This window comes from Convolutriloba macropyga, chromosome 2 (genome assembly GCF_964194025.1).
Source record: "Convolutriloba macropyga chromosome 2, txConMacr16.3, whole genome shotgun sequence".
Lineage (NCBI taxonomy): Eukaryota > Metazoa > Xenacoelomorpha > Acoela > Convolutidae > Convolutriloba > Convolutriloba macropyga.
This window is the reverse complement of record NC_134469.1, coordinates 59,796,900-59,819,813: the sequence shown is the minus strand read 5'-3', so window position 1 is coordinate 59,819,813 and position 22,914 is coordinate 59,796,900. Positions and strand designations below refer to the sequence as shown.

The 22,914-nt window shown below is 38.3% G+C and overlaps 1 protein-coding gene across 1 annotated transcript in view; it reads left to right on the top strand.

The window, feature by feature from the left end:
• Positions 1-22,914, top strand: part of LOC142334949 (uncharacterized) — a 100,968-nt gene that overhangs the window by 698 nt on the left and 77,356 nt on the right. Inside the window, exon 2 of the mRNA XM_075383278.1 lies at positions 10,687-10,891. Within this exon, the coding sequence (XP_075239393.1) occupies positions 10,799-10,891 (93 nt within the window). The 5' untranslated portion in view covers positions 10,687-10,798. The remainder of the gene's footprint in view (positions 1-10,686; positions 10,892-22,914) is intronic.

The window sequence follows — 22,914 nt, the reverse complement described above, 5'->3', positions numbered from 1 at the left end:
GTCCTATGAGCAATCTAGGTAGGTCCTATGAGCAATCTAGGGGGGTCCCATGAGCAATCTAGGGGTCCTATGAGCAATCTAGGAGGGTCCTATGAGCAATCTAGGGGGGTCCTATGAGCAATTTAGGGGGTCCTATGAGCAATCTAGGGGGTTCTTTAAGCAATCTAGGAGGGCCCTATGAGCAATCTAGTGGGTTCCTATGGGTTCCTATGAGCAATCTAGGGGGTCCTATGAGCAATCTAGGAGGGTCCTATGAGCAATCTAAGGGGGTCCTATGAGCAATCTAGGGGGTTCTATTAGCAGTCTAAGGGGTCCTATGAGCAATCCAGCGGGGTCCTATGAGCAATCTAGGGGGTCCTATGAGCAATCTAGGGGGGTCCTATGAGCAATCCAGGAGGGTCCTATGAGCAATCTGAGGGGTCCTCTAAGCAATCTAGGAGGGCCCTATAAGCAATCTAGGGGGTCCTATGAGCAATGTAAGGGGGTCCTATGAGCAATCTAGGAGGGTTCTATAAGCAATCTAGGGGGTTCCTATGAGCAATCTAGTGGGGTCCTATGAGCAATCTAGTGGGGTCCTATGAGCAATCTAGTGGGGTCCTATGAGCAATCTAGGGTGGTCCTATGAGCAATCTAGGGGTCCTATGAGCAATCTAAGGGGGTCCTATGAGCAATCTAGGGGGGTCCTATGAGCAATCTAGGGGGGTCCTATGAGCAATCTAGGGGGGTCCTATGAGCAATCTAGGGGGTCCTATGAGCAATCTAGGGGGGTCCTATGGGCAATCTAGGGGGGTCCTATAAGCAATCTAGGGGGTCCTATGAGCAATGTAAGGGGGTCCTATGAGCAATCTAGGAGGGTTCTATAAGCAATCTAGGGGGTTCCTATGAGCAATCTAGTGGGGTCCTATGAGCAATCTAGTGGGGTCCTATGAGCAATCTAGTGGGGTCCTATTAGCAATCTAGGGTGGTCCTATGAGCAATCTAGGGGTCCTATGAGCAATCTAAGGGGGTCCTATGAGCAATCTAGGGGGTCCTGTGAGCAATCTAGGGGGGTCCTATGAGCAATCTAGGAGGGTCCTATGAACAATCTAGGAGGACCTATGAGCAATCTAGTGGGGTCCTATGAGCAATCTAGTGGGGTCCTATGAGCAATCTAGGGGGGGGGGTCCTATTAGCAATATGGGGGGGTTCTATGAGCAATCTAGCGGCTCCTATGAGCAATCTAAGGGGTCCTATGAGCAATTTAGGGGGTTCCTATGAGCAATCTAGGGGGTCCTATGAGCAATCTAGGGGTCCTATGAGCAATCTAGGGGGTCCTATGAGCAATCTAGGGGTCCTATGAGCAATCTAGGAGGGTCCTATGAGCAATCTAGGGGGTCCTATGAGCAATCTAGGGGGTCCTATGAGCAATCTAGGTAGGTCCTATGAGCAATCTAGGGGGGTCCCATGAGCAATCTAGGGGGTCCTATGAGCAATCTAGGAGGGTCCTATGAGCAATCTAGGGGGGTCCTATGAGCAATTTAGGGGGTCCTATGAGCAATCTAGGGGGGTTCTATTAGCAGTCTAAGGGGTCCTATGAGCAATCTAGGGGGTCCTATGAGCAATCTAGGGGGTCCTATGAGCAATCTAGGGGGGTCCTTTGAGCAATCCAGGGGGTCCTATGAGCAATCTGGGGGGTTCTATGAGCAATTTAGCGGCTCCTATGAGCAATCTAGGGGATCCTATGAGCACTTTAGGGGGGTCCTGTGAGCAATCTAGGGGGTCCTATGAACAATCTAGGGGGCTCCTATGAGCAATCTAAGGGGTCCTATGAGCAATTTAGGGGGTTCCTATGAGCAATCTAGGGGGTCCTATGAGCAATCTAGGGGTCCTATGAGCAATCTAGGGGGTCCTATGAGCAATCTAGGGGTCCTATGAGCAATCTAGGAGGGTCCTATGAGCAATCTAGGGGGTCCTATGAGCAATCTAGGGGGTCCTATGAGCAATCTAGGTAGGTCCTATGAGCAATCTAGGGGGGTCCCATGAGCAATCTAGGGGGTCCTATGAGCAATCTAGGAGGGTCCTATGAGCAATCTAGGGGGGTCCTATGAGCAATTTAGGGGGTCCTATGAGCAATCTAGGGGGGTTCTATTAGCAGTCTAAGGGGTCCTATGAGCAATCTAGGGGGTCCTATGAGCAATCTAGGGGGGTCCTATGAGCAATCTAGGGGGGTCCTTTGAGCAATCTAGGAGGGTCCTATGAGCAATCTAGGGGGGTCCTATGAGCAATTTAGGGGGGTCCTATGAGCAATCTAGGGGGTCCTATGAGCAATCTAGGGGGTCCTTTGAGCAATCTAGGGGGGTCCTTTGAGCAATCTAGGAGGGTCCTATGAGCAATCTAGGGGGTCCTATGAGCAATCTAGGGGGTCCTATAAGCAATCTAGGGGGTCCTATAAGCAATCGAGGGGAGTCCTATGGGCAATCTAAGGGGTCCTATAAGCAATCTAGGGGGTCCTATAAGCAATCCTATAAATATATATATATATATATATATATATATCTATATTATATATATATATATATATATATATATATATATATATTTATATATATATATATATATATATATATATATATTTAATATTTTTGTTTTTTTTTTAAATATTATAAAAACTTTGTTCTGCGTCAGATTTGCTTTAGGATCTCACATACAATCTGGAAATTCTGATTTGATCTCTGTCGGATCTCTTGAACACATGTGTTGAAGATGGGGACACTGCCACATTCAAGATGGCTGCAGGTGATGAAGTCTCGGGCAGAGATGGGCAAATGGGTGATGATGGAAAGAGTTCCTTGCCAACCTTGAGTTCGGTTATCAGTTCAGGAGGAGGGAGTATCACTTCAAGACGTGGATAGATTAGAGAATTTGAAACTGCATAAAGCACGTCCAATGTTGAAAGTGAAAGCGAAAGCGAATAGCTCGAGAAGATGAAAGTGAGTTTGATAGCACCTTGAGAAAGTGAATTTGATGGCATGTGAAGGTGATGGCAAGTGAAAGTGGAAGAGGATGCAATGAAAGTGGAAGAAATGAAAGAGGATGACATTGATACATGACAATAATGTACAAAACGTTTAATTGCAATGAATTTTTTCTTTTGATAATTATCCCTTTTTATTCGATTGTATTCGATTGTATTAATTAGAGTTTTCTTATTGTTTTTTTTCATCGTCTTAGATTTTCATACTGATCAGAGCAGATTCAGAGGAAAAGTCGTGATGTTCAGAATAAATGCAGAGAAGAAGGTCATAATGTTCATAATAAATGCAGAGAAAAAAATCATTATGTTCATAAGAAAATCAGAATTTTACTATGAATTTTACCATGAAATGTCTAATAAGTGCCATGATCAGAACTCTGGTCATAGTAAAAATCATAATGGAAATTCTATGATTCAGTACTGAATTGTTATGACACACGGGTCCGGGAAAGTTTTTTTTAAAATTCAAACAGCAATTTTTAGCACAACTTTTAAAACCTACTCATAGAAGCAGTGAAAAAAAGAAGATTAGCAAAGTAGAGTAAACGTGAAAAGAATTTTTTTGTTTTTCTATGAATATCTCAAAATTTTTATTTTAATCCCATATATATTGCAAGCGTAAAAAATATATATAAGGCAGCGTGCTTCATTTCTAATCAAGAAAAATGTAAAGTTTTTCTAAGTTCTGCTTATTCATTTTTTTGCCGATTTAAGCTGATAGATTCTTGTTTGCTACGCATGAGAACGTAAAAATTTTTGTACATACCTAAGTTTTTTTTCGAAACGGGAACCTAGGAGGACATCAATTGACTTCCAGCAAAGCTCATAAAAAATTTAATGATGTTTTTTTAAGTTTGTTCTTTCGGAGAAAAATTGTCTGACTCTTAAATAGCTTGGGAACCGTTACCTTGATTTTATTTAAAAAAAACGTATCCCAACACAAGTTTTTTGAGTGAACTTAAATTTTATAATACTTTCTTTTGTTTTCTGAAAGGTTGGAATTTTCGTGCAAACGGCCATTGCTCGATATGCACTGCTTTTCTATGCAATTTGCGCTGAAGCCCGGTAAAAATATACAAAATTGTTGCAACCAAAATGGCGTAACAATTCAACAGTTTAAATGAAATGATCTCAAAAATAAGACTGTCGAATGAATATAAGCTGACTTTCAGATAGCATATTTTTTTTGTTCCAACCTACTTAATTGGGGGGGGGGGGGACGGAATATATACTCAAATGGGTTTTTTGTTCAGTTAAATTTGACCAATCGATATAATCAGCGTAGAGAGTTGTGGGTGGTATCATTAGAAACCCCGTGCAGCGTAGAATAAGGAATTAAAAAGATTTTTTTGAATTTTGTATTTTACAGGGAGTTATCGAGATTTTAATTTCTGTGAACTGTAGACAGCATTCCGTTGTTTTTTTTCACATTTTTTGTTTCTTTGACAAAATTGTTGCCGATTTTGCTAAAATTAGTTAAAATACTGTTATTGGCGTATTCTTCAAAGATGATGGCGGGTTGCTGAATTGTTCGATCCGAGTTTTTAGGCTAAGTTTTTGCTAGTTTTAAAAAAAATCTCCGATTTTTTGTTTAAAAATGGGACCGAATATCTTCTTAGCCAAAAGTTTCACTATGAAGTGTTTGCAAATATGCGCAGCAAAATCAGGGATGATCTTGATCTTACTATGAATCCTTACAATAAAAGGTTTTTAGGTTCTATTTGGCGCGGCCTTTTTCAAAATTTTTAAATATTTTGACATTTGTAGTTTTTTATTTTAATTGCTGTCAAGAACTTCAAACCAAGGCTCAGTTATTGACAGATAGTATTTACAAATAATTGAATCCCGAGGAATATATAATGGTTTCATAGTTGAGCTCATGGTTTTTCTGGCTTTGAGCAAACGCTTTCAAAAAATGTTTTGGGCTTCTTATGTTCTGCTTCCCTTTGTTATACTGTTTGGGATCAAATGACACAATCTTGTCAATCAAAGATTCAATTGGACTTGTTACGTGCTATAAGTGAGCCTACAACGGTTGCAGTTGTTATCTTATGTCTCCTATAAACATATCTGTTATAAGAAAATGTCGGTAAACTTTTGAACTTTGAACCTATTTTTTTAGTTCTCTCAACTTCTGGCGTAATATCAGAAATCAGTAACTACCAGCCAAAACAAATTTGATTTTTAAATTAATTTTTGTAACGGTTTTATTTCTATTTTATGTTTTGTTGGTTTCGATAATACGAGTTTTCAAAAAAATGAAGTTATTCAAAATTGCACAATTTACAGGTTCTTATTTAAAGGACCAATTAGAAAAACGCATATTTGTACGAGCGCTCAGTGCCCAGACCTAACAACGCCCCGACCTACGGCTAAAACATAATGATAAAAACAGTTTTTGTGAGAGGATTGTTTAGGTGGCCCACTTTACCCCATTTTTTGCAATTTACTGTGTTGTCTCTACAACTATGCCTTGAAAAGGGGTTAAAAGATGACGAATTCAATAGTGGCAATTCAATATAGATCTTAGCTAGAGAATAAGGCCTCTTTTTCCGGAATGTTTAGTGAAGTTTGAGGGATTTTGCACCAACTATAAATTTTGTAAAAAAAGTTTCTTGTAACCATATTGGCCGGTAATGAGAAACTTGGGGTTCAAAATTATTAAAATTATTTTTTGTCGGCTTTCAACCCATGTTTTCATAGAACACGAAAAATCGTGTGAAAAACTAACACACGAGGTAATTTTTCTCGCGTCTTGCGACTATCACACGAAAAATCGTGTAATTCAATGCTCACACGACAAAAAAAATTGTGTGATCCCACACGAGAAAATTTTAGAGTGTATTGAGAGAAAATTTCTTACATAATTTACATATTTTACTTCTAACATAATATTGCGTTTCCAAGTGTAGATTTTACATAATTTGGCGTTTCTAAGCAAAGATCTTACATATTTTGGCTTTGAATTTAACGTTGACCTTACATGCATACAACGTTTAAGTTTTAGCTGTGATCTGATATGTTATAGAGTTTATTTAGCTGTTAGCTTGCATAAATTCAACACTTAAATAAATTCCGTTAATTTCAAATGAAATAGAGATTAGCTACACGTTCATCTTACAAATACTCAATACCTAATAATTGCATTCAGTGATATTTTGGGTTCAACAACCAAACGTTTTACTGAAACGTTTTACAAAACCTTTCAGACCTTTTAAGTAGTGAATCTGTATACTGAGTATGAATTAAGAAATTACCAACTTTTGTTTAAATCACTCATCGTCCCGGCAGCTGTCAAATAGTTTTAAAAAAAGAAGCTGCCAATATTAAAAACTGTGTTGAATTTCTTTGCTCCTTTTAATGTTGCAACACTTTTTTGTCAGGTGTTCTTAGACACATTGATTGGTAACTTTTGAGTTGTAATGAGGGTTGCAGAAAATGAGGAACAGTTGCCGTAAATTTTTCTGCAGGAAAGGCATAATGTGTCTGAATCAGCTAGAACAATTGGTCTGTCTTTGCTAGATAAAAAACAACTACATCATAAGTTTCGTTTTTGTTTTGTTTTGCAACTATTCGGAAAGGAAATTTTGAAACACCTTTGTTTTGCATCAAGTCCAGAACTTCTTCCAAGAAAACTTTTTTACGTTTCTTATTGTGTATTTGTCTTGATCTAAATAAAAAGTTAGATCTTTTTTACTGCTTTCGTTTGCTAATAACTGGTGATAACTTTGTAAAAAAAATCTTAAAAATTCGTTGATTAAAAAAATCATTCAATGCAATTGCGTCAGTAATCTGAGAAAATCCTACAGAAACTGAATTTGTTTTGCCCACTGGTTTGCATATTTTGCCTTGGTCAAATGATTAGGCTTAGCTGGATTTAAAATAGACTAATGCAATTCAATTTATGTGTCTTTGCTATTAAACGCAAAAAATTTTTTTAAAAGAAGTTTTTCAAGGTAAATTGTTCAAATCAAATCAAACTTTGCTTAAGCCCCTCTTCTTTAAAAACATTTTAAGACAGCAAAATTTTTATCTAGTTTTTTTTCGCTAGTACGTTGCCGTTTCTGTTCGCTAGCAAAGGATGAAAAACTCTCATAGAAGTTTAAATAAAAGAGGGTCAATGAGAAGTGCAAACTCTATCAACCAAATCTGCACTTAAACGGAAAATAGAAGAGATCTTTATAGCTATATGATGTTCTGATAATTATGTATTGCGCTGATGTTGATATTATGATACCGATTACAGTCTGTCTTTTTAGGTTGCGTCCAGCTTTTTTGGGTGGAAGTCCTTATAGCCCCTTTTTGGCGTCGAACAATTACCAAATAATTGTTTTTTCATGTTTGTAGGAAATTAAGTCACTATACAGCCAAAAAAGAATATTGAAACCCTGGATATAACATATATGTGGATCATAGAATCTTGGTACCTTATTTTTTTAAATTTGTTTGCTTGTTACATTGTGTAACTTGTCTCGGAAAAAAATCTATTTTTCATTGGTGAAAATGGATATTTTGATAGTGTTCTTATTGAAAATAAAAAAATTTCATTTAGTAAAGTAGTTATTCAAATCCAATCAAAACCTGGTATTGGTGAGTTCCAGTGTATATAGAGTGTCAATCAGCATATCTAGTTCTTGTTGTTTTGTTCGCTAATAAACGAAGTTTCGAAAAGTGGTGTGTTTTTAACATCTACACCTAGAGAAGCAAAAATAATGTAAGATTTACCTTTTTAAACACAAAATTATGTTAGATTTACGACGACAAGTGCAAAATTATATAAAGTCTACCTCTAGAATCGCAGAAATATGTATAATCACGAATGGAAACGTAATATTATGTAAGACGCATAGAATCACTAGTGAAATTAGAGTCCAGTTAATAAACACCACAGTATCTTAATTTTAATGACGGGGTCAATCCGACTGGCGGCAAATCATGCACTGAAAGTGTGCCCAAAAACAAAGTTGAAAGCTATCACTTTGATTGTGAGTGTCTATTTGTATATGCGAGCATTTTCAGCTTTTGATCTAAAACAATCAATGACTTCTCAAATGGTTGTTTAATGCTTGTTTTCTTTTTTTTTGGTGGCTCAATGGCTCTCAATGGCTCTCACTCCCGAATAAAATTGTTGCTAAAATAAAACCCGTTGTTAGGTTGTCAAACATAGGGGAGTGATAGCAGAGTTGGTAATGATTCTATCGAGAAGTCTGGATTCCGGGGTTTCGAATCCCTTGCTAGTCAGATTTTTTGCACCTATGAATTTTTTAAGACCAAAGCTGCCTATCGTCAGACCGTCCCTGATAAAAGGGACATCTGACCAGACTGTTTTAGACAAAAGGGACCTGATCAGACAAACGCCAATCGAAGAGACTTCTATTCAGAGTATCGTGGGTTCCGAAGTCTGTGCGCGCTCTGAGCGCAATCGAAAAGATCCTGTCATCTTGTCATCTTGCGCTCGAAATTTACTATTGGTCAGATTCAAATGCACTTGAATTCACCTTTGTTCAGACTAAATTGCTATCGAACCCCATTATGATCAGACTAAAGTGCGCTCGAAGTTGCCTCTAATCGGACTGAAGTGCGCTCAAAAACTTTTTTTCAGAGAATGGTTTTAAACATAAATAATTCTCTGAACTTTCCATTATAATATATTCATTTAAAATAAATCGCATTTTCCAGTATTAATTTCAACTAAGGAAAAACAATTTATTAGAGTATTGTCAATAAAAAGACAAGTCAAGTGTTGAATGAGTAAATTGTTTAGTGTGCCATTAGTGCTTCTGTCTGAATCAATAGATGATCTTAGACAACTTTCAATGAAAAAAGTTTCTATCTACAGTTATTCTCAGAGAGTAAATGAGAACGGCAATTTCGTTCAGCTGGACTCTTTGGTTCTGATCAGCACAATCAGACAAAAGATGAGTCCCAAATCAGAACACTGCAGCATTGTTGTCTATTGAGAGACCCAATGTCTCTAAGTAAAACAACAACAAATAGTCAAAAACTGCACTCAAAAGTTTTTCTGATCAGAATAGTGCGCGCTCGAAGCGCCACTGATTAGACAAGATCCGGAAGATTTTCCAGACTATAATGGGCTTGACAGCTTTTCCAAACCATGTAGTCTGAGCGCACCTTGCGCAGGTGTGAGCTCGAAGATGGTGGGATCGGAGTTCACTTTGGTCTGGGCATATCGACTTGGTTACATCTTCTAAATGAAATTGCACCACTTTTTTCGCACACATTATATCTTGATTGCTTTGGGTGCTATTCAAAATTAATCTTTATTAGTTGAACTAGTTTCAATTTCATATTTAATGCCGGCTAATTATGTAATTCGTTTTCTATTATTAGCTAGTTGCATGAAAATTCTTGTAAATATTAGATCAGCATGGGTTATAAATATGCAAAACGGCAAAAAATTGTCGAAAAGCACTAATTTTGATGACAACACTTGCATTTTCACAAATAGAAGTGAATTCGAAGAGAAGACCACATTTTAGGCCACTGAGTTTTCGTTTCAGGTTTTTCGTGTAATCATTACTCCGCTAAATGGGTACCGAAATTCAAAATGAAAATTTTACTTCCGAAGAATGATCTTCCTAGTCGCAATTTAGGCTATTGCATATCATGATATAAAATGGTAAAATTGTATATCAGAAATCTTAAAACGCGGTAAGAAGGAGCATAATTCTGAAAACGAGGCAAAAACGAGAACAATTTCAAAAAACGAGCTAAATCCTGATCATGGCTGGTTATGGTCTGGATATGTCTGATCATGGCTAATTATTTTCTGGAAGGATGCCGAAAAAAGCGCCAAAAACGAGAATTTTTTAAAACGAACTAAAGTCTGATCATGGCTGATTATGGTCTGGATGGTTCTGATCAATAATGCACACCTCAACCTGGGCAGTGATCGCAGGCCTCATATTTTGCCGATTTAATGATTGCTCTATGATGATGATGATGATGATGATGATGATGATGATGATGATGATGATGATGATGATGATGATGATGATGATGATGATGATGATGATGATGATGATGATGATGATGATGATGATGATGATGATGATGATGATGATGATGATGATGATGATGATGATGATGATGATGATGATGATGATGATGATGATGATGATGATGATGATGATGATGATGATGATGATGATGATGATGATGATGATTATGATGATGATGATGATGATGATGATGATGATGATGATGATGATGATGATGATGATGATGATGATGATGATGATGATGATGATGATGATGATGATGATGATGATGATGATGATGATGATGATGATGATGATGATGATGATGATGATGATGATGATGATGATGATGATGATGATGATGATGATGATGATGATGATGATGATGATGATGGTGATGATGATGATGATGATGATGATGATGATGATGATGATGATGTTGATGATGATGATGATGATGATGATGATGATGATGATGATGATGATGATGATGATGATGATGATGATGATGATGATGATGATGATGATGATGATGATGATGATGATGATGATGATGATGATGATGATGATGATGATGATGATGATGATGATGATGATAATGCTTAAATGTATTTCTATTGTTGTAGCTTTTATTTACCTAAAACCATTTTGCTTATTCCTAATAGTATTTAGATCAATTGAAAAGTTTTCAGCTGATGGTAACTTTTCTCCGGGATGGCGACACTATTGGAAACAGACTTATGTTCGTGGATGTGTGGGTGAGATTGGAATACAGTTTGTCAGAATGTGGGTCAACACGGCTCTCACAACAAACACATCAATTACGTGTGAATGGACATTGGCTGATGGAGAGGGAACATCCTTCATGGCAGACCAGGACAGCCATCATTTTCAAATTTTAATAAAGACAAAATTCAGTCTAATCGTTGGCCAGGCAACATAGCACCGCAAAAGCAGACTTGAATTTCCGGGGTCATATCTGAATGAGAATGTAACAAAATGTCGTTGTTTTTAATTTTAATACACGAGAATTTTAACACAAACTTAGCTTATTTCGGTTATATGAGAAATAGAAGCTATTTTGAAGGGAAATGAGTAACCGAATTCCGCATAATTAAAAGAATTCTAAATTGCCGAATCCATGGTTGGACTGAATTCCGTTTTTGAACGTAAAGCAATTCATTTTTTTATCAAACTACCAAACTAAGTTTAAGTTAAACATTTTTGCCGAAAATTCCCTTGTCCTATAATTTTGGATTAAGTCAGACACTTCTCGAGATTTTACTAAAAATTTATAAAAATTAAGTGCCATTAAGAGTATAATTAGCAACAAAATGTGGAATTTTGTACCACATATTGTGGATTTTAATAATGCAAAAGTTTCAAACCAAAATGTTTTATTCAGTTACCGGATATGGTAAACAGAATCCCTTTGAATGCAACGAAATTCCCCAAAATTAGGAAACTATTTTTTGCGCGGAACTCAAGCTACAAAGGATGCAGCCTGAATCCTACAATTTGAAGTAGCTGAATTCCACCAGGGCAATTCATTTTATATCTGCATTAACGGTGCAATGAAATTACTTTCCAATGCGGTTAACTTGAAAGAACTTATAAACTTCTTACAAATTTTTAACGGCGATGCCCTTCAGGTTTATTTTACCAAAAACTAACAATGTCTTATAAGGTAGGCTTTCTTCTTACAAATTCCGACAAGTTCGTTTTGCTTAACAAAAGTATTTGGTATATCAAATTTGCAGCCAATTAAGTACTAGCCACAAATGTACTAATTAAGGAAAGCTCTCACTAGCAGTCAGGTTAAGGGACCGTTGTGTCATATGGATTGATTTTACTATACAATTTGATATTAGCAAATACCTGTATATCCGATTTCGCAAGTCTTCGAAACGGCGGAAACTCTGTCACAACTTGCCAATTTTGACCGTTTTTAACACTAATGAAAGTTTTGGATATTAGAAGATGAGCTTTTCATCAGTAGTTCAAGGTAATGACCAATTTTTGATTGCTGTGTTTAATACAACTGAAAAAATTTTAGAACTAAAATGCTAGATTAAAAAAGTGTTTGACTTCTTTCTCCTGTATATCAATTTTAACTAAAAACGTACTGAAGGTTTCCTGCGTTGTCAACCATAAATACCGACCATTTCTCACTTATGAAACCAATAACAGCAAACGTTTTTTTACGTCCGTTAATCAAACATAACAACTCTGGCTATACCTAACATACCGCGTCTGTCTTACGCTCCAAACCGAACATACCGAATCTTACAACCCCGAACATACCGAAGCTTTCTCACGTTCCAGACCAAAAATACCGACAATTTCTTACATTTGATACCGAACTCAACGAACCAACCCAACACGCAGATCATTTTTTACGTAGAAAACCAAACCTGCTGAACATTTCTTGCTTCGTTTTTTTTTCGGTCTTCTCAACCCGGGTACTGCTTTATTTATACACTTTCATTTTTCAGACATCATCAGAAAAAGGCTTCTAGGTTTTCTATAGAAAAGAACAGCGTTTTTTCCACTTTAATGTTTCTTACATAAAAAGGGGCAAGCACTGTTTCTACCCAACGGATTGTCTTGTAAAGATTAATTGAATAGAAAAAGAATCACCAAAAACAATCAATTCTTAGTTTTGAGCAACGCGCAAAAACGGTCACTTCACAACACAACAAGTGAGACAAAAGCCAAACGAACGTTTAAAAAAATCAAAAATTAATACGCCAGATAACAAAAGAGGTTTCGAAAACTACCCCTAACAAACACTGGTCAAATAAGATCACGTCAATTAATATATTGCAGCAATGGATACAGTACCTCAGATATTTTGTCAATTCTGAAAATTTTTTCGTTAAACAGTGGATGACCGAAAAACATTTTACTTTATCAGCTGAAGGTTTTCATCCATTTATAATTCTGAAAGTTGACGTTCAAACAACGTTCAATGCTCTTTTGAAAATCTTTTTGAAAAAAATTCTCATCTTTAAAGTGCCAACAACAAATACAAATAAAGTTTCAGAAGTAAAAGTGTTTCTTTTGCTGCAATTGAACATCTTGAGAATGACGATGATCAAAAAGTAACGAACAAATTGATCCTACAATTTCTATCGACAACAGTATTTTTATGGCAATTAGAACCTCTATTGTTCCATGCAGCACGGATTGGTATCCCATTTGTTTTGATAATTCGATGAGGTCAAAGCATTGGAGTTCGATAAGATCAATGATAGACAAGGAAATTCTCATAGAAATCAGAATCGCATTTATGGCTCACAGTGAATTCGTAACTGCAGATTTTCACGGTGATTCGACTATTGAAGGTGAAAACACTCTTCCGAAAGCTTCAATTTATCCAGAAACTTTACATATCAACGATCTCAACATCATAAAGCAATGTATTATCATTAGTAACGCTCTGCAACAGCTGAAACTCAGACGGAAAGATTTTTTGACGTTCATTTAACAGGTTTCTTAGTCTGATGTCATTGACGTCAAATCGGTTCGTATTCAGTCAACAATTGTCTCAAAAATCTAAAAACATGAAGCCGAAAACCAGCTTAATCGATACATATTGTGATTGTATTTGCTTAAAATTAGGTTAAACGAAATTTTTCGGAACTTTCTACGTATATTAGAAACATATTTAATACTTTTTTTAAAGATTAGAAAAACTCAATTCCGATTGACTAGAACTCGCTTTTATACTACGTAACATCTTCCGGCCCGGAAGAGGATGTTGAGACTTGTTTATATCAAATGAATGCTCTTTTGAAAATCAATTTCAAAAAATTCTCTACTTTATAGTTCCAACAACAAATACAAACAAAATTTCAGAAGTAAAAGTGTTTAGTTTGCTGCATCTTGAGCATCTTGAGAATAAAGATGATCAAAAAGTAACGTACAAATTGATCCTACAATTTCTATCGACAACCGTATCTTTATGGCAGTTAGAACTTCTATTTTTCCAAGCAGCACGGATTGGTATCCCATTTGTTTTTATAATTCGATGAGATGAAATCATTGGAACTCGATAAGATCAATGATGGACTAGGATATTCTCATAGAATTCAGAATCGTATTATGGCCCATATTGAATTCGTAACAGCAGATTTTCAACGTAATTTTACTATTGAAGGTTAAAACACTCCTACGAAAGCTTCAACTTATCCAAAAACGGTACATATCAACGTTCTCAACATCAAAAAGCAACGTATTATCATAACTAAAGTTCAATGCAACAAGTGAAATGGTTGCATTGAACGTTACTAATGATAATGCAACAGACGTTCAATGCAACAGACAGAAAATTTTTTTGATGTTCGTTTAACAGGTTTTTTTGTCTGATGTCATTGACGTCAAATCGGTTCGTATTCAGTCAGCAATTGTCTAGAAAACCTAAAAATATTAAGCCCAAAAACAAGCTCAATCGATGCTTATTGTGATGATATTTACTTAAAATAAGATTAAACTAATTTTTTCGGAACTTTCTACGTATATTGGAACATATTTAATTCTTATTTTAAAGATTAGAAATACTCGGTTCTGATTGGCTAAAATTCGTTCAAATACTACGTCCCATATCCTCCAGCCACGAAGAAGATGTTGGGAAAACTGGCACGCGTTTTCCACTTAGAGCGTCTCTTCAGCGTCGGTACGTACTCTCTGATCCAACGGGACCAGATCGCATTAGCGTACGACTCTGCACGTTTACGATGAACAATTTCATTATTGCCGACAAGAGACGGCACACCGGTAAAATATTCTCCTAAGGGAACAAAGGTTGGGCGTAAAAGCGTTCAAATTGCACGGATCAGCGCTTATAGTTGTTAAAGGACGCGATTTGAGAGCAGTCTCCACGAGACAAAAGGTAGTATGCAGCACCTCTTCCGTGAGATGACGCGTGCCAAGAATAGTATTCAACACGCGCTCCAAGATGCATATTGACCTCTCCCAGATACCACCCTGATGTGGTGCGCTGGGTGGATTGAACCTGCACTTTATACCTTTGTGAGCGAGCTCAGCTGCAATGTTGACAACGTTCCACTTTTCAACAATTTCTCGGAGTTCTTTCTCCGCTCCAATAAAATTAGTGCCATTGTCTGACCAAATCATGGCAGGTGTACCCCTACGTGACACAAACCGCTCAACTCCCATAACACAAGAACTGGTGTCCATGAATGTAGCTATCTCGACATGGACAGCGCGAGCAGTGAGACAGGTGAAGGGGAAGCACCTCCTTTTCTCATCAGTCCGGCGTACAGTAACACAGAACGGCCCAAAGTGGTCACAGCCGGTGTTCGTGAGGGGAGGAAACTGGTAAGCAAGTCTCTCTCTAGGTAAGTCAGACATGATTGGTTGCATATTTAGAGTTTGAAATTAACGGTTCCTCAGGCAGTGTGCTTTGATGGATTGCAAGGAGCATCTTAGTTTCAGTACAGTATAGTGTTCCTGCAAAATTGATCTTCGGTATTCAACGTCTTGATGATAATGCTTTCCGTGGTGGTGTTCAGGGAATCTGTTTAACAGATTTTTTGTCAAGAAGATCTCTTGCTCTCACCAAGTACTGGAGATGACGCTCGGCTTCGTCAAGCTGAGTACGGTTAGTAAAGCTACCATCGAGGTTACGGTAGACGGCATTTTTTGGCAAAAGCAGGAGAACGTATGCGTCAATGCGCAAGTTCTATTGATCAGAACTAAACTTTTCAAACGGAAAAATTGAAGTAACGGGAGTTGTCTGTTTTTTGACAGATGTCGCCAGAGATACAGTGTCTTCTATAGTGACTGCTTGGTTGACGCCAAGTTTGATGTTATTAATGACGTCTTTGTTCGGTACAAAAGGGAAACTAGAATTAGATAAGAAATATGGACCTTTCACTCAGCTGCTTAATTGCAATTTTTCTGCGGACATTCCACGCGTGCTAACGTCGGCTGATTTATCCTTAGTTGAGACGTAGTTCCATTGGTCAACGCTGGTAAACTCCAAAATTTAGCAAAAACGGTTTGCAACAAAGATTGGTTGCTTTTCATTAGAGTTTATCCATTGAAGAACTGTCACGTTGTCTGTCCAAATAAAAACCTGGTAAACAGTTGCAGTAAGCGCCTGAAAAATTTTGTTCTTCAGCCGAGTGGCAAGTAGATATGCTTGCAATTCCAGTTTTGGGACAGTCATTACTTTCATTGGCGCCACACGCGTTTTCCCCAAAACAAACGCAAGCTCTGTTTTTACCTTGCCCGTAAGAGTTGTTACTTGGGCTCGCAAGAAGCGACGGCACTAAAAATATCCTCGGAACTGTCACCCAACATAAGCAATTCTATATTATCAAAAACTCCTGTAAAATAATTTCGAGGAAATTTGATGTTTTCAAGCTTCGGTAAGTCCGCACTCCACGCCAAAAGTTTTGAACCATGTCCTATGGGAGCACATAGTCCCCTTGTTGTCATGTGACACGCCAGATGTTTTTAAGAGCAGTCGCTCACCGACAGTAATCGATGCGACAAGACCAATGGGGTCAAAGGCTTTCGAGACAAGACTTAGGACTGAGCGCTGCGTGAGCGACCTGGTGATAGCGCATCTTGTACCCCTACTCACAACTAAAGTGTCACTAGTGTGGTCCCACTTTAGCCCGAGCTTATGCGTTGAATCCTCTTGACATGAAACAATAACCTTGGGCTCGGTAGATTGAGGAGAAACATCAATTCGTCAACCAGATTTGACACATTGCTTACAAACTTTGTAAGCTTGAACCTACCGAGATGGAGAAGATGTACCAATTCCTTCGATCTATTGATGGCCTTCTCAGGAGACTCCACTGAGTCAAGCTAATCGTCCATGTAGAAGTTTTCGAGGACGGCTCTTGCAGCTTCGGGGTAAAACTTGGCATTGTCTCTCGCAGTGCGTTGTAATGCATAGTTGGCACAGGCAGGCGAGTCTTCAGCCCCGAAAATATGGCGCGATTATTGATTCACTGCAACGTTAGAAAGCGATGTGATGGTTGATCTGATTGAAATACGCCAACCTGTAGACAAACTCCCTCGATGTCGGCAGATACAGCATATGGGTGCTGTTCCAAGCGGAAAAGCACATGCATAAGGTTTTGGAGCAGATCAGGGCCAGTGAGCAAGGACTTATTCATCGAGGAACTATGAACTTTGGCTGCTCCCATGAGCACTCTGCTCACCTTACCTGGTTTGTTTGGGTTTAAAATTGGATGGTGGGGTAGGTACCACTCTTTATCGGACCGCTTCTCAACCATGTGTGTGTGTCTGGAGTTTCAATTACATATACCTTATTTAGGTCTTTCTTGATGGTACTAGTAAAATTTTCCCTATGTTCTTCATCCTTGGCCAATCGTTTTTCGAGAGACTTTAGTTGCACAAGGGAGGAAAGGTAATTATTTGAGAGCTTGGTGTCATCTGCTGCCCAAAGCATTCCAACATTTTATCTCAGGCCATTATGTACGGTGGTATTCTCAAAGATTTCGTGAGCCCTTAGGTCTGCTGCAGATTGTGGGTCGACCTGCTTGTGTGCTCCAAATGATTCGATGTCGTACCATGACTTTACTTGTCTCACTAACTCCTTGTCTTGTTCGATATTCACTTTAAAGCACGTTGAGGTTAAACAAAAACTCGATGGTAACGGACCGCTAAAAACCCAACCTATAAGTAGGCGTACGGCAACGGGTGAACGCAGAGAAGTGTTCTTACCGTCAGATGGTACGATAGACATCTTGTCCGAGTATCATCTCAATGTCTTATAGGAATATGTTACGGGATCAAGGACTGCTAAATGTGGGTAAGTCTCTTGCAGGGCCTGTGTATTAATTATATCTCAACCGACGTTCAGATTTTCTTTATCGAATGGGTTGATGTTAAATAGTTCGAAATTTTGATGTTCTCTTGTTTTCACAGTAAATTCGACAACCCTAGTATCAATTACTTCTTCGGTTTTAATATCCTTGACAGTTAGCTTCAGTGCTTTATCGCGGAAACCGAGTCTATCTGCAAGACTACCCGCCACCCAAGAGTTACTGCAGACGGTATCACACAAAACTATAGACTTGGTATCTAGACTGGACGAAATGACCAATGGCAATTCAGTCACCTGAAGGAGCCCCTTAACGTCAGTAACTGATGACATCGTTGTGGTCTTATTAACCGGTTGTTGACTAGCAGTTGCTTTACTTTAACCTGTGTTGCCAGAATATTGGATACTGTTGGGATTTGTTGACTGCTTTGCAGGGAAAACCCTATCTGCTCAATGCAATTGTGTGTTATGCGAACTATTGCACCCCTCTGCTCGGCACTTTCTTTGTTGAGGGGACTGATGGAATGTGTGCTTCAACCCTAAGCACGAAAAGCAAAAATTATCATTCGCCACCAATTTAGTTCTCAGGGTTGGAATCTTTTCCTTGAAAACTCGACACTGCCATAACAGGCGGTTACCTTTGCTCAAAAATGCAGCAAGAGTAAGTGTTTGTGGAAGAAGATGGCAATTGCTTCTTTGTTTCCCTTTGTTGTGAATTTGATGCAAAAATTATTGAGGCAGTATTGATCTTGGTCACTGAAGAGGTGTTCTCTTCAAGTTTTTTCTTGGTTTTGCTTTGTTTCATAAGATCAAGGACCTCAGCGTTTTCTTTGAGCCAATCTTTAAAATCAAGCAGGGAAGGCTTAACCCAGTGCTTCTTAACCGTAAAGAGCGATCACGACTGTTTCATGTTTGGTGGTAACTTCTGTACCGCTTGTTCAACTACGGAAGCGCTCTTCATGTAAACGTCATATTCTGATGACTTGAAAACACTAACCGAGCTGGATATGGCTGCAGAAGAGTTAATAAATTTATCACTATTGTGCATTTTAAGAGGGGAAAAGTTGCTAAGTTTATCCAAGTGTGCAGATACGACAGCCTGTGGCTGGCCAAAACTTACTTTATAAATTGCTTAGTTAATTTTTGTGCAATAAACCACGATAAGAAAACTCGGCTAATGCAATCTTTGTTTTACTGGTGACTTATTTCTTAAAGTAGGTCAAATTAACGTAATCGGTGACCGACTGCGAGTCAATCGCGTTTTTGAACTGACCATACCACTCATGCCGCTTTATCGGGTCGCCATTAATCTGTGCAAGTTTCTACTCGAGCAAAGGGTCGTTTTTCTTATTTGTTATTGCATCAGCCAATTCCCTAAACAATGACTCCTTGTCTGCTGTTGAAGGGGTGGGTGCAGACACCTGCGGATCACTCCAACTCAACGGTGTGGGCCCAACATAAGGATATGTTGGTTAAAAGACCGGAGTGGTTAGACCAGGAACGAAATTACTAGCAGTTGTGATCAGGTTTTCCTGTTTTATGCCGGAAGGTGATTGCATATCAATCAAAAGGGGTTGAATTCTGATATATTTGTTGTGGAATGTTAGTGTTTGAGGGCAAAATATGAGATTTACATTTGGAGGTACTTTATTCACGGTATTAATGTCATAGTTGACGATTGACGGTCTGTGCTGTGGAAAACGCCAATGAATCATATTAGGCATAAATTGTTGGCCAAGAGGAATATTGGTCATATTTGAGACAGTAGCAACAACGGAACGTACAGCTTTGCGTACTCGGTTATTATTATTCTGAAAAGTGTTGTGGACGGGAGGTTGATTGATGAAAAGGGCGTGTGGAATGGGTTTAGTGAGGTAAGGTGCAAATACTGGTTAGGGATGGGAAAGCCATTAGGATTAGTAGGGTTCAAAATGGTGTTGTTGGGTGCAATTGGACATTTATTGCGTGGGCTGGATTATTTGTTGTCGGAAAAGGAGGAAGAGCGGCGTTTGGGGCTCGGGGAACAAAATTTATTTTTTGTCGGGAGCATATACGCTGGGCCGAATTTGTTTCCGGCAGACTTGATGTTTCAGGTCCCCCGGGTTGTGAAATTTGAAAGTGAGCTTGTGGGAAAAACTCGAACGATTTATTTTGAATTATTCCCTGTGCGAACGGCTGTGGTAAAACGGGCTGTTGAGTGGGCGGTGAAGAAACCCCTGGATCGTGTACAAAAGGCGGGTGACTATCTGCGGTTCTTTGGTTAGTTATGCTGGGAAGGTAATGCCTTGTTGGCTTGTTTGATTCATTCACGCCCGTAGGTGCGCCTTGTACAACGTCTGTGTGTTAGCGGCAGCCAGAATGTTTACAGATGATGTATAATAAGCGTCGAGTTGTTGCAAGTTCTCATTGCTTAAAATGTAATTGCCTCGACAATTTCATGGAATAGAGTGCCTCAAAATTTAAGTGTTGTGATCTTCCACTGTTTCGCCGTTGTTGTGTCTAGAGCATTCTGGAGGGTTTTTCGTAACTTCTGGTTCACCAGTTCTCTCCTCATTGTTAAAATTTAATGGAAGTGAGGTGTTCATCCAGTCCTGGACAGACTTTTCACTTCTAATTGAGCTCCTAGCACTTGCTGTTGTTTCAGTGTGGCTACCTTTAGAAACGGCGTCCAGAAGTTCTTGAACAGTTGCCTCTGCCAACCCTTTTCTGTTGTTTTCCTCCATTTCATCTAATTCCATTAGCTGTTTCTGTTTAGCGAGGCAAATGGCTGCTTCATTCGGTTTTTCAATTTCCTCGCGCTTCATTTCAGCAATTACGTAATCATGTTTACACTGACTAGTTGTTTTTAACGAGGCATTCAGTGGAGAAACTCTAGAACGAGTGGAAAGCCCGGTTCCTGAAATTCGCTCACTTTTACATCAGCAGAGTTGATGAAGTCTTTTGCTGAAGTGAGGATCTTGTCGTTCTTAGCGGTTATTGCCTCCAATTGAGATTCTAATGAAGGAAATTGTGCACTTGGATCCTCCGTTTTGTTCCAGCAAACGCAATCAGTTCTTCAGTTTTGTCTACAATAGTCATAAAGGCTTCGTGGACCTTTGTTACTAGGCGTTCAAATTTCACCGCCTACTTTGGCTATTTGTACAATGAAGGCTATCTTCATGTATAGCAAGCAATTCGACTTCACGATTTGATTTGGCGGCGTACAACTTTTTGACTTTTTGATGAACACTAATAGACATCATGATGCTACTAGTTCGAAAAATTAGCAAAACTACCACTGCGCCGGGTCATCTTTTATACGCACAATTCAAACAATCCAAAACCACGCAAAACAAACCCAACACAAAAGACACCAAACACAGCACACTGTAGACAGTCTGTAAAGCAAACCGCCCAAAGAGCAGAAAAGGTCGTCGAGCACACAGTGACCGAGAAAAAATGAAGTAGAGCGCTGAGCGCTATTTGCTCAACGCGGCGAGAGATGAAGGACAGGGGAAGTTGAGCGAGAAACGCGCAACGCAACGAAAATGGGACGGTTGGGAAAGAACATGCGGGGAACGAGGGAGCAGGAGGGGAAGAACTATGCTAGCAGACTACAGCAGCAAACTCAATCAATCAAACTAGCCTTAACTCCAGAAGAAACTTAAGTCACGCCCTAGGAAGAAGGAGAAAAGCTACTGTAAGACAAGCTAGAATAATTCATTATGGGGCTTAGTATACCAATAACAAACTAATTTACGGCAAAGAAGTAGTATACTAAAAAAGTGAAAATGTCAAGAGATTTATCAGCCGTAACTCCGCAAGGCAACAGGACCTAACCAACTAGCAATCATACAGTAACACACAAACATACAGTAGAAAAATCAATAAACTACAAAACGAGGGCTAGTAAATTAGCAGAGTTGAAAAAGTCAAAATACAATCCAGCCATAACTCGCGAATCAACTAAGTCACACCCCAGAAAGCCACAAGACGAAAACAACAAACCAGCATTCTTGAGTACTCAACATACTACAACAAAAACGAACCTTACTTCATCACATATGACTACATCAAAATCCTGAAAGGTAGCGGAAGAAAACGAAAAGCGAAGTTTTGGGAGAGCGACGTTACTGAATAAACGGAACAATGAGAATTGAAAAGTTAGAGGACAAAAAAGACGTATAAAGATCAACGAAAAAAAAACTATGGGAATTCGATTAATTTTTCTGTAGGCCGGAGGTTGTGAAAATTTTCTCAACTTTTTGTATGTATTGAGTTGCACTCAATTGACAAACCTTCTGAGCCATCTTGTTGAAAATTTTGATTTTTGACAAATCTGTCAAAATTTTATGCTTTTGTCCAATTTTTCTCTATTTTTGGCCATTCTTTGACATTTATTGAATACGGAACGGTATTCCACTAAGCTGGACAACTTTATGCTCGAAATTACGGTTTATCAATATTCGGTAATAATTTTTTATTTTTTTTTTGAAATGCCTCAAAATTGATCAAAAATATTCAAATTTGAACAACTTAGCAAACTGTCAAATTTCGCGATATCAGAGGTTATTTTTTGATATAAGAACAGACCATATCAATTTTTTCGAATTTATGGTAAATCTACCGAAAATTTTTAAAATTGATGTTTTTTTTGCATCAAAAAAATTGTTTATGGAGCGTTAATGGTGACCATTTCTAAAGAATCTGAATATTTAGGGTGGAGGTTTTACCCTATTCACAATTCCACAATTGTTCCTAGAAGAAAAAGAAGATCTTAGAGGAAACTACTGGACTGGATAGTAACTTCACAAAACCTACTACTCTTACCTAGACTGAAGGGTTATACCAGGCCCTCGGTTCAAGTCCTAAAGAAAGTTTTTTCAGGCGCTATAGAACTGTAGTCAATTGCTAATAATAATGTTATTAAAATATGTTGGTAATGCCTTTCTATGTTATATGATATTTTAGCTTCTAAGAAATGCTTTACAAAACGAAATAAATTGGTGACTTGGTGGTAGATTGAGAATTATACCAGGTCCTCAATTCAGTTTCTAATTAATCGATCAACCAATATACTTAAAATAAAT